Source organism: Myotis davidii, unplaced genomic scaffold (genome assembly GCF_000327345.1).
Source record: "Myotis davidii unplaced genomic scaffold, ASM32734v1 scaffold60, whole genome shotgun sequence".
NCBI lineage: Eukaryota > Metazoa > Chordata > Mammalia > Chiroptera > Vespertilionidae > Myotis > Myotis davidii.
In genome coordinates, this window is record NW_006293007.1 from 3,541,699 (window position 1) to 3,553,748 (window position 12,050).

General features: G+C 51.4%; 1 protein-coding gene across 1 annotated transcript in view; it reads left to right on the forward strand.

Annotated features, from left to right (window-relative positions):
- WDR20 (WD repeat domain 20) overlaps positions 1 to 6,172 on the forward strand; it is a 60,292-nt gene extending 54,120 nt beyond the window's left edge. Inside the window, 2 exon segments of the mRNA XM_006766622.2 lie at positions 3,554 to 4,514; positions 4,517 to 6,172. Coding sequence (XP_006766685.1) covers positions 3,554 to 4,514; positions 4,517 to 4,791 — 1,236 coding nt within the window. The 3' untranslated portion in view covers positions 4,792 to 6,172.
- Positions 6,173 to 12,050: the final 5,878 nt, after the last annotated feature.

The following is a 12,050-nucleotide window of genomic DNA, read 5'->3' on the forward strand; positions in this document are numbered from 1 at the left end:
TGTTCTTAAAACTTTTTCAATTGACCTTGATGTTCTTTGTCTTTCACATTGAAATCATCACTTTTAAAGCATTTAAACCAGCATTCACAAGTATCTTGTGATGGAGCATGTTCACCATAAGCTTCCTGAAGTATACTATAACTTTTTCTTCAAAATAAAGTAATGAAGTAAAACTTCCTGCAAATGCTCTTTTTTTTGGCACAAAATTTGACATTTTTAAGCATAAAAATATCTATGATGTTAACACCTTTAGCAAATTTGACATATGAAGTTTTGAAGCTTGTTGTCAATACAACAAAATAGCATACATATCAAATCGCATATATATCAACATATGTGTAACTCCATCTATTGAAAAAAATCCTCATTATTAACCGGTATACCTGGTACATGTGAAAACTGCCCTATGTACAAGGGTGTTACTGCTACACTACAGGCCCGGTGCATGAATTCATGCCCAAGTGGGGTCCCTCGGCCTGGCCTGTGGGATTGGGCCGAAACCAGATCTCTGACATCCCCCCGAAGGGTCCCGGAATGTGAGAAGGCACAGGCTAGGCCGAGGGACCCCACCAGTGCACAATTGGGGCCAGGCGGGACGCAGGTTGACCAGCCAGGGAGGGACCGTGGGAGGGCTCCAGGGTATGTCTGGCTAATCTCGCTCTGTCCTGATTGGCTGGACCCCAGCAGCAAGCTAACCTATCGGTTGGAGCGTCTGCCCCCTGGTGGTCAGTGCACGTCATAGTGAGCAGTTGAGCGGCCTTAGCATATCATTAGCATATTATGCTTTGATTGGTTGAACAGACGACTGGACACTTAGCATATTAGGTTTTTATTATATACTAGAGGCCCGGTGTGCATGAAATCGTGCGCGGTTAAGGTCCCTAGGCCTAGCCTGTCCTCTGTCGCATGGCCTCTGCCACCCTGCGATGCTATGTGAAACTCCCTGCCCCTCGACTGCTCTGCGAAGCTTGCTGCCACCCCGCGACACTTGCCGCTGGACGCAGGGGCCCGGGGCAGGGGGAACCGAGAGGTGCTCCATGCACTTCATGGTGACTGGTTGCCCATTCGGTCATGATGGCACTTAGCTCTTTATATATGTTAGGATAAATGCCTTTCAGACAGGGACTCTTAAACTATAATATACTCATGTAATTGCATACTCTGCAGCGTGAAAAAGCTGTTTTTGTGCCCATGCAGGCAGATGTGCAGAAGTCTCTGGATGAGAAGGCAGGGGTGCAGACCGTGCATGGTGTGTTCTGGCATGAAAAACGAGGGTGCGTGGGTTCATATGCTTGTCCACACATGAGGGCACTGGACAGAGAAGCGAGAAGCTGCTAGGAGTGACAGGCCGATGTGAGTGAGGCTCCTACTGTACGTTTTATATGAATTATGAATGTATTATCTAATAAAGAAATGAAAACTATTGCAGGCTGTTGTAAGGACTAAAGAGCATGTACAGAGCTTGGGCCTGGGCCTGGCATGCACAGTAGGTTCTCCACACTTGTCCCTGTGCTTGAGTACACAAACAGGCAGAGTTGGACCCGTGGTCATTTTACCGTTTTGGTTTGCAGTTGCTTAAACTGGCATGCCTGATGCACAAGTGCTGGAGTGTGCACAGGTGCCCACAGGACACAGAATGTGGGCTCAGGTTTTTGTCCGTGAGGTACAGTGACATGTCCACGTACAGCAGTCGCAGTGAGCTCCTTAATATGGAACGAAGCCCTTCACTGTGCTTGTCATCCCAGTAGCACCTAGTGTGTGATGGGGCTATAGCTATCCTTCATACCTCAGAGTTGCAGAGCAGCACGGTTCTTACTTGACAGTATTGTAATTTAAAGTTCTAATGGAATTATGTTGTGTTTGTTTAAGACAAGAGTAAAATCTTCTCCTAACCATAGTGTTAGAAGTTTTTATGTCTGTCCTTAGCCCTGGCTGGTTTGGCTCATTGGTTAGAGTATGGGCCCCAGATTGAGGGGTGGAGGGTTCCATTCCAGGTTAAAGGCATGTACCTGGGTTGCATGCAGGTTCCTCAGCCCCAGTAGGCGCACGTGCATGAGGCTCTCAGTCGCACGCATGCGCGCTCGCTCTCTCTCTCTCTCTCTCTCTCATCTCTAGAAATCAATGGACAAAATATGCTTGGGTGAGATTAAAAAAAAAGTTGCACTTGTGATGGAGGGACAGTAGCGTGATCGTGGGAAAACAGGTTTGACTTGGTTGTGGTGACATGGGAGGTGCAGGGCCGCCTGACCAAGCCACCCATGGCGGGTGAGAAGTGGCCACCCTTAGACTTTGGGCTAGCAGGCCAGTCACCTTTATGGGGTCAGGAATGCTGGAGCAGCCTGGGCCTGATGGGAACAGCAAGGTCTGGCCTGGCCTTGCAAGTTCTCTGTGACCTTGTGTGGATGAAATGGTGACAGGCTTGTGGGAGCCCTGCCGGAGCAGCGCTGGCTCTTAGGCCGCATGGTTCATGAATCTCCTTGAAAACCTCAGGTTTTTAATTTTCTGTAAAAGTGCAGCACACACAGCAGACTGATGAGGGAGAAGGTGCCCTGCTCTTGGTGAGGTTCAGGGGTCCCGGCCAGCGAGGTGAAGGCGCCAGTTGCTAGAGGGGTGGCTTCAGAGAGTGTTTGGCAATAGGAGTCTGAGAACTTGGGGACTTCCAGATTGTTGCTGCTAATGTGATTTGGGGCAGAACCAACCTGTGGGGGCTGCTGGGCCTATGGCCTCCAGCTCTGCAGGCAGGGAAGGTGCTGTGCCTTCGGGTGGATTTTACTTTTGGCCTTTTCTTGGTTTGAGAGGCAAGACTCTCCTAATCTGTGCCTGTTAAAGGAATGATTGGTCAGTGGACCAGTAGTGAGCAGAGAGTAGAGGGGCCGTGATCGGACCCATACTTTTGAACTAGTCACCTACCTGTCCTTTTTTTTTTCTCCTTTAAATTCTTTATTATCTGTTTCTTAAACACCACCGTGTTCCAGAGGAGATGTGGAAGGATTGCCTGTAAAGGGGCTCACAGAACAGTGGCCCCAAGGAGGAAGTCTCTGCTCCAGGGCCGTGGTGGAGCCGGTGTGTGTGTGTTGAAGTCCTGTGTGCTGCTGGCAGGGGCCTCCCCACCTGGGAACAGCTCAAGCAGGGGCAGGTGTAGTCCGCTCATGACTGACGGTGAGCTAAAACTTGAGGCCAGCACTACGAGGTTCCCTGAGTCCTCACAGCGAATGCTGTGTAGGTGCAGTGACTCGTAGATCCTGACTCTCCTAGTGGGAGAAATGTCAAGTGCTCAGGGGCTGCCCCTCTCCGGTGTGTCCCAGCGCCTGGCACAGTGACTGCTGAATAACCAGCTCCCTCTGTGAAGGCCAGTGGCCTCACACCCAAGTGCAGTTCTAGAAAGTCATTGTTCAAGCGGCCAGAATGCTCTTCACGGGCCTGGTCGGCCACGGGAGAGTGTGACATGTCCAGGTGACTTGTCCCTTGTCACCGAGCAGCAGACAGCTTTCTTGCTGGAACATAGACCGTTAAGCTCCCCATTGTGATAACGTGTTCTCCTTTGTCTTCACAGAGACTAATAGACAAGTCACGAGTAACCTGTGTCAAATGGGTTCCCGGTTCGGAAAGCCTTTTCCTAGTAGCCCATTCGAGTGGGAACATGTACCTGTATAATGTGGAGCACTCTTGTGGCACCACAGCCCCCCACTACCAGCTCCTGAAGCAGGGCGAGAGCTTCGCCGTGCACACTTGCAAGAGCAAATCCACGAGGAACCCTCTCCTCAAGTGGACGGTGGGCGAGGGGGCCCTCAACGAGTTTGCTTTCTCCCCAGATGGCAAGTTCTTGGCGTGCGTGAGCCAGGACGGGTTTCTGCGGGTGTTCAACTTTGACTCTGTGGAGCTGCACGGCACCATGAAAAGCTACTTTGGAGGCTTGCTGTGCGTGTGCTGGAGCCCGGACGGCAAGTACATCGTCACGGGGGGCGAGGATGATCTGGTGACAGTCTGGTCTTTTGTAGACGGCCGAGTGATAGCTCGAGGCCACGGGCACAAGTCCTGGGTCAGCGTGGTGGCGTTTGACCCCTACACCACGAGTGTAGAAGAAAGCGACCCTATGGAGTTCAGTGGCAGTGACGAGGACTTCCAGGACCTGCTCCACTTTGGCAGAGACCGAGCAAACAGTACCCAGTCCAGGCTGTCCAAGCGGAATTCCACGGAGAGCCGCCCCGTCAGTGTCACGTATCGGTTTGGCTCTGTGGGCCAGGACACGCAGCTCTGCTTGTGGGACCTCACGGAAGATATCCTTTTCCCTCACCAGCCCCTCTCCAGGGCACGGACACACACAAATGTCATGAATGCCACAAGCCCTCCAGCCGGGAGCACTGGGAACAGCGTCTCGACGCCTGGCAGCTCTGCGCCCCCCCCTCTACCGCGGTCCAATAGCCTCCCACATTCCACTGTCTCCAACGCCGGCAGCAAGAGCAACGTCGCCGATGGGGCCATCGCGTCTGGGGTCAGCAAATTCGCAACACTCTCCCGCGAAACCATAGCATGGGACACATTTCTAGCAAGAGCAGTGACAAACTGAACCTAGTTACCAAAACCAAAACGGACCCAGCTAAAACTCTGGGCACGCCCCTGTGTCCTCGAATGGAAGACGTTCCCTTGTTAGAGCCGCTCATCTGTAAAAAGATAGCACACGAAAGGCTGACTGTGTTGATTTTTCTTGAAGACTGTGTAGTCACTGCTTGTCAGGAGGGGTTTGTTTGCACATGGGGAAGGCCTGGGAAAGTGGTAAGTTTGAATCCTTAACGCTGCACCAGACTGAGAACTTGAGTAGGTAGTGATTTTTTTCCTTGTGGGCGGGGTGGGTGTACAATGAATGAATGACACTTCTTAATGTAAATCTAAATGCATCAGAGCCATACTTTTGGATACTGCATGCCATGTAATTCTGAATCATTTGATAATTCACCTTAGAACGTTTAAAAAATATAATCAAACTAATTGCCAGCCAAGTCCGTCACCCTCCTGGGAGTATATAGAGTCCCGAGGTGAGCGCTCCTGTCTTAGACTATTTCGATTTTAGGAAAATCATGACAGTGTGGGGAAACAATGAATTAAAAAGCTAAAATTAAAATTTCTGCTTTAACTGGAATATTTTTGCTTAACTACTCAATTAGAAAATTGTACACCTGATCAGAGCGTGTTCAGCACGGACGGCCACTGACTGTCATTTATAGTCCAGTTTTTTATCTTAATCATAAAATGTTTAGGAATCTATGAAATTTAACTTTAGGAACAAAGCTTTCAGCAGGGTTGATTGATATTATTTTTACATTGTTCTGGCAATCCACAGAAAGAGAAGAGCCTTAATTTTTAAAACCCATTTTAGTCATTTTATGACAATTAAAATTGTTTAATAAACATCTTTTTTCAAAGAAGCAGTTTGTACCACTTTGATTGAGATTCTGTGCACTAAATAAAATACCCACGTTCCTCAAGCCTGGGCGGTTCCCGTGAACTGCGGCCCGAGGTTGCCCACCGCACGTGTCAGAAGTGCCTCTTGCCACGGAAGCCAAGACCTTTTTTGTCCAGTGCGCTTTTGCTTGTTTTTTTTCCAACAAGAAAAAAGAGGTTTCATTTTCTTTTGTTTTGGGGCAGGTTTTGTTTTGTTTTTATTTCTTGGGGGGTTTTTTTGGTCACAAAGGCTCACGATTGTAGGCCCTGGGCAGCCTCTTTAGCTTTGTTTTGTACAAACTGACAGACCCTCCCCATCCCATTCACACACACACACACACACACACACCCGTGGTCCGGGTTTGGTTTTCACCTAGAGGGGAAGTCCAACTACAGAGTGCCCCCTTACTGTCGGATGGTGGTCCTTCCAGGGTCCTTCTTGGGATGCTGCTACTAGCCTGGCCCTCAGGCTTCCATCCCAGCACCTCACCCTGGGCCCAGGTGCCCACTGGATGGACCCGCTGCTCCCATGGGAAACTGCAGTGTTTGATTCTGAGTCCCTATGACCCTTCTCAGCTGTAGGAGTTTCAAATCCCAGCTTTCACACGATGCGATGGTTCTTTGAACTCTGTGTTTTATGTCAAGATGACGATTATCTGGTTTGTTAACTTATTTTGGTCATTTAGGTTTGTTCTATTTTGCACACTTTTGTAATTAAATATAGCGATGCTGATAACATATGCTGGTTTGAGTAGTGAATGCCATTCAGCGAAGTGAAGATCTGGATGTCCAGCTCTCTGATGTGTGAGGCTCTGTGCGCTCTCAGTGCGCCCTCCCGGGAAGGCCCACTCACACCTCACCCATCATGCTCCGTAACGCGAGTGGTGTCTGTCACCTGTGGTCGCAGTGGCCGAGTTCTGCTACAGGAGGTCCTGGGTGGCCTTCAAGGGGCACCTCCTCCATTGATGCATTACAGCCCATGAATGATGACATGCTCTCTACCGACTGTTAGACATGGCCCTTGGTTCCCAAATGTTCATGTTCTAAGGTAGCGGCCCATGAACCGTCAACTTTGGAGTCTGCCAGATGGAGAGATTAGGAACCAGCACTCCATGTGCAGTTTTATGTTCCTACCTAGTTTTAGAAATTCCGTTTCAAAGGCTTCTGAGGCATTGAGAAGTTTCAAAACCCAGGACTTTGTATTTGGCTTAAGTGGAGAGTGGCTGCTCCCAGGTGAGTGGCCTTTTTGGGGAAGGTTACGATGCCCTTGCAGTCACTGCTCACTGCATGACTCACACTTGACACTGGGCGCTTTCTGGTTCTTCCTGCCCTTCAGCATCCTCAGCTGCACCGGCTGCAGTAAAGGAGGGGCTGCTGGTACACTGACAGGTGACCTACCTAAGAGACATTTGGGTGAGTGTAAGAGGAGGATATTGTTCCTTTTAAAAAGTCTTAACATGTGCACACAGGAGCCAGTGGTGCCTGTCTCTTCCACCCCTCACCCTGCCAGGCTCCTGTCCATTTCTCGTTCTTCCTGTTTCAGCTGGTTTGGGGATCCTATCTGCCTGTCTGGGAGGCTGCCTGGGGCCCCTGCTGGGTGTCAGGTGCTGGGGAGGCGCAGGCTTCCGCTCCTCTGACCTGCCCCCTCTTTGACAGCCAGCAGAGCCCCTCTCCTGCAGGCGGGAGGACCAGCTTGAGGAGAAGAGGGTGCTGCACAGGGCAGGCAGTTCCTCCTATTCCCCTCAGACCAGGCCGGTACTGGCTCCTGTGGACCTGGGTGGGACAAGAGGGGCAGGAGGGGAGGGGTCTGGAGTGGTGGGTCCTGACCGGGTGGATGAGGCACTAAGAGAAATCTGGGGAGTTTTTCATAGTTTTCTCTCCCAAATTTGAGCTTACTCAGTGAAATTTGTCGATTTCCAACTTAAATATTGTCTTGAGCAGGAAAGTCCTTTCTCAACCTGCCCTCTGCAATAAAAGCCATGGGCAAGAGGAGGCGTTGCCACTTGGTCAGCAAGCTCCTCTGGAGAGCAGGGATGCAAGTAAGGCCCAGAGGCTCCAGCTGGCTCCCTCCTGGCTGCTGCTGGACGGCCAGCCAGCCAGCCTTCGCTGAGGCAGCTCTGGCCCTACTGATGGGCAGGGCAGGATGATTCAAAATCCCCCGAGGGCTAGAGACACAGCCTGTGGAAAGCCTTGCCTTGTTTTAAAAGCAAGTGTGTAAGAGGGAATAGGCAGCCACTTTTAAATAACCAGTAACTTTAGGTTCTAAGTTTACTTAAATAGTGGTTAAGAATCTTAATTTTGTCTTTTGTGCCAAGTGAACCTTCTGGCATTTTTGAGTGTTCTCCTGTGAGCCGTTGGCTTGGGGCTAAGAAGAGTAACTGCCTTAGGATAGTGGGATGGACGAGTGGAAAGACCAATAAGTCACAGCAGAGATTATTGTCTCAGATATTCAGAAACCACAAGGAGCCCCATGGCACTTCCCAGGTCCTGCAGGCACGTGTGGGTGTCCCTCCCAGGGGACCCGGGCTCGGCTCCGGCCAAGTCCCAGATGGCTGGTAGCCAGGAAGCCATTTCTCCCTCATTCCTCCACTTCCAGGGTTGCATCTTGAATTTGTAAGAAATTGTCAAGTTTCGAATTCGTACTGCAGTCCATGAGGTCGCTTTATCAGGTGGCTGTGCCTGTGTACAAGGGTCACGTCACCTCTCACCTGGGAGGGAGATGCGATCTGTTTGTTAAGGAAGCTCAAGGGGTGAGGGGGCAGCCATAGGGTCAGGGAGGGCGTGGGAACCAGGTGCCCCATGTTGTGTTTCTGGCTGCCTGAGAAAGAGCTAAAAGCAGAGTTCGACTCGGGGTTTTGCAGGAAAGATGCGGGAGAGCTGGGCCATGGGGACCGGTGTGTGGGTGGACCAGCGGAAGCAGTGGGCCTGGTGTCCACAGTGGGGGTTTCCTTCCTCATAGGCAGGAAGGAAGGAGCCTCTGTGTGCCCGGGTGTGACCCGGGGCCGAGCGGCACACCTGCCATCATGGGCTCAGCAGTCTGGGAAGTGGAGGCCAGGACTGCAAGAAAGCACTTGTATTCAGCGGTTCCCCTCCCAACCCAGAGCCCAGCTCCCACGTGGGAACACGCCCCCTTGTGGAGGAAGCCGTCCACAGGCATTGACTTCATCCGTCGCTGCATCTGTTACATGATGTTTGTGTCATAAATTGCTGTCTCTCCATTGAAAAGTGTAAAAGTTTTTGCATATTTTATTTCTGTATACCTAAGTTTATTAAAGATTATGTTAGGTGACACTGTATAAAATGGTATGAATATTTATTTTTAGTGAAAATCAAAAGTAAAATTTGTTTGTATTTCCTTTTTTTATATTTTCATCTGATTTCTTGACAACTTGAATAAATTTCACAAAGAGCCTTCCTAACATGAAATGCTGGTAAATTCAGTTCTTCACTGTTGCAGTAATGCATAGCGCTTTAGAATCAGTGTTGTTACTTTATCATTTTAAGAAAACCATGTTCATGTCCCTGCCTTGGTTTTCGCTGTCCCCATCTCACTGTGACAGCTAGAGACTGATGCACTGGACGTTCGGAAGGACTGCAGGGTTGCCTTTGGGACTGACGTTGAATAAATGTGTGAATGAATTATAAATGTAGATAATTTTCACTGTCACTTTGACAGCTAAGCTTTATAAAACCTCAATGACCATGCTGTAAAAGTAAGGACCTCGGTAATGTTTGTGGACCAAGTGGACACAGGAATGGCTACCACTTGTCACTGCTGCTGTTTCTCGTGACTAGAAACTTTGTTCTGACTATCAGAGGTCGGGGGTGTCCTATGTGGGGAAGGACGGTGGACTGACCTCAGCCAGCTGTGGAGCAGGCCCGCTTCAGGACACAGGGCGTCCTGGGCCACCAGCACGGTGCTGAGCACAGAGGTCAGCCCCCAGCACTCTATTCAGTGCCCCCTCACCCCCTCCGCCAGCAGTGGGGAGAGTGGGGGAACCTGGCTGCTGCTGCAGGAGTGCTTTTCCTGGGAGAGTGCAGTTCCCTCAAGGCTCTGGAACCAAACGCTGGAGTTGTCCTGCCTGAGGCTGCAGCACAGGAAGAGCTTCCTGTAGGGGAAGAAGGAGCCGTTTGTGGTGTGCTGCTGTGAAATGTCCCTCCAGTTTGTGGTGTGCTGCTGTGAAATGTCCCTCCAGTCACGTGATCTGAGCAGCACCCTGGCACCTCTGTCTCTGAGTGCTTCAAGGCAAGAGGCCCAGGCTAGACTGCCGGTCCCCAGAGGGCGGGGGAAGTAAAGGTGAGATGGCCCCTGGGCAGGGCCTGGTGCCCCCATCGTCCTGTCAAGTCCCTGCTGTGTCCTGAGATGCCTGGGCCTGGAGCACAGCTGGCAAGGCTGTTGGCAGGCAGCTCCCTGCTGTCTGCCTCCCCTCCAGGTGGGCAGCCTCCTCTCAACGGCTCCAGGGGAAGCCCCCGTCCTCCGGGCCTTCAGCGCTCCTGCCTTCGACTCCCAAGCTGCCAGGCGCGGCCAGACATTGCGCCCTCGGAGTGCCCTGCTCGGACCCCCACCACAGGAGCAGGTACCGTTCCTTGGCACGGAGTTGGTTGTGAGCCCTTCACACTGCTAGGTCTGCAGCAAGTTCAGAAGGACACACACTTTCTATCCTTAAAAACAGTGTGTACTAGTTATATAACTAGAAAAATATAAGCCCATTCTCCCATGTGTGGCTGCCTGTCGATAAAACAGCTGGCTCTGGGCCTGTGCATCTCCTGAAAGAGGCCCTTAGAGTCGGCCTCGAAACCAGCCTCTCTGTGGTTTCAGGTGGAGGCCAGCCTGGGACTCGGGAAGGGCCTCGAGCTAGGAAGGCTTTTGGGGGACCCAGGAGGGGTTCATCCCTCCTGCCCGCTGAGCAGAGAGGTTTCAGAGCCGTACTTGGCCACACGGTTCTCAGAGGGTACAAAGAATTTGAATGAGCCCGGCCGGTGTGGCTCAGTGGTTGAGCGTAGAGCCATGAACCAAGAGGTCATGGTTCAATTCCCAGTTAAGGCACATACTCAGGCTGTGGGCTCAATCCCCAGTACGGGGCTTGCAGGAGGCAGCCCATCAATGATTCTCATCTTCGATGTTTCCATCTCTCCCTCTCTAAAAATCAATAAAAACATTTTTAAATAAATACATACATAAAAATAAGTGCTGCTAAACTCTGTCAATGGAGGGGCCTGCCTCTGAGGGGCGGGGCGTGCAGTACTCGGGGGCCCTGAGCTGTGGCCCTTGGGGAAAGGTGGGAAGGGCCCCCCTGGCAGGTGCCCCTCACCTTAAGGCCAGTGATGTCCCAAGGAACCCAGGCCCTGAGAGCCCACATTGTTCCCCAGCCAACTGGCCCAAAATCCAGGCAGAGCTGGGTTCCGTGGGTTCTGGTTCCACCCAGGCAGGAATGTCAGGAAGGATCTGGACAGAATTCAATAGGTGAACGTGGAGGATCTGTTACAACACTGGCTCATAACCAGCAGGAGTCTGTTCCAGTGGCGTCAGACTGCAGAGAGGTGAGTGGCTGGGACCCTACGAGGGCCCTGTTTGCTGGATTAATGTAACCTGCTTTGTTTGCAGGGTTTATCGTCATCCCCAAATCAGGCCACTTCCCCAGGTGGAACTGTAGTGTAGCGACCTACTACTGCTCAGAAACTCTCACCCGGACCGGGTCTTGAGGGAGTATGACGATGCAGAAGCTTCGAGCTGCACTTCAGCCACGCGTGGGAGGCGGATGCCACCCAAATCATGAGGGAAGAGTCACTCAGAGCAGGGCTCTCGGCAGGGTGCTCGCTGCGCATCCGAGGAGGTGGTTTCTATTTTAAATCATTCTTTGGGGCTGCAGTAAAAAATGAGAAATGAGCCCTGGCCAGTGTGTCCCAGTGGTTAGAGTGTTGGCTCCAGCACCCAAGGGTCACAGGTTTGATTCCCGGTTAAGGGTACATACCTGGGTCACAGGTTGGATCCCCAGCCCAGGTCGGGGCACAAAGCGATGTCTCTCTCTCTCACATGGATGTTTCTCCACCCCCCACGGTCCATGTTCCCCCCGACCCCAATGCCCCCATCCCTTCCACTCCTTCTAAAAATCAATGGATAAAGTATCCTCAGGTGAAGATTAACCAAAAAAATAGTAAGTGAAGTTTTCCTGCTTTTTACTTTAAGATTCAATGTAATTAAAATCTCACGTATATGTGAAATATATACATGTACACACGGTATAAAAACCCAACTGTTGCAACTGGTACTTGTCTCCTTTTGCTTCAGCAGCAGTCGAGCTGTCTGCTTCGGCCCCAGCTGTCCCCTCCGGCTGAGCTCAGGAGGCCCCTGCACTCGGCAGGTGCTCAGCAGACGTGTGGAGTGAGCGAGTTTGACAGGATGGGGGTCGAGGACGTGTGAGACTTCTCCCCTTCTGGAGTTCTGTGGTGACAAGTCAAGTGCTTTGGGAGCCATTTGACAGCATTGCCCAGAAAGGCTTCCATGACCTCGCCGTCCACAAGCTTTCCAGTTTGGAGGGCAGACCTTGCCAGGGCTCTGGCGGCAGCCCAGGGGGCCTGCTGTGCCCTAAGCCCTGGCCGGCACCTGCCCA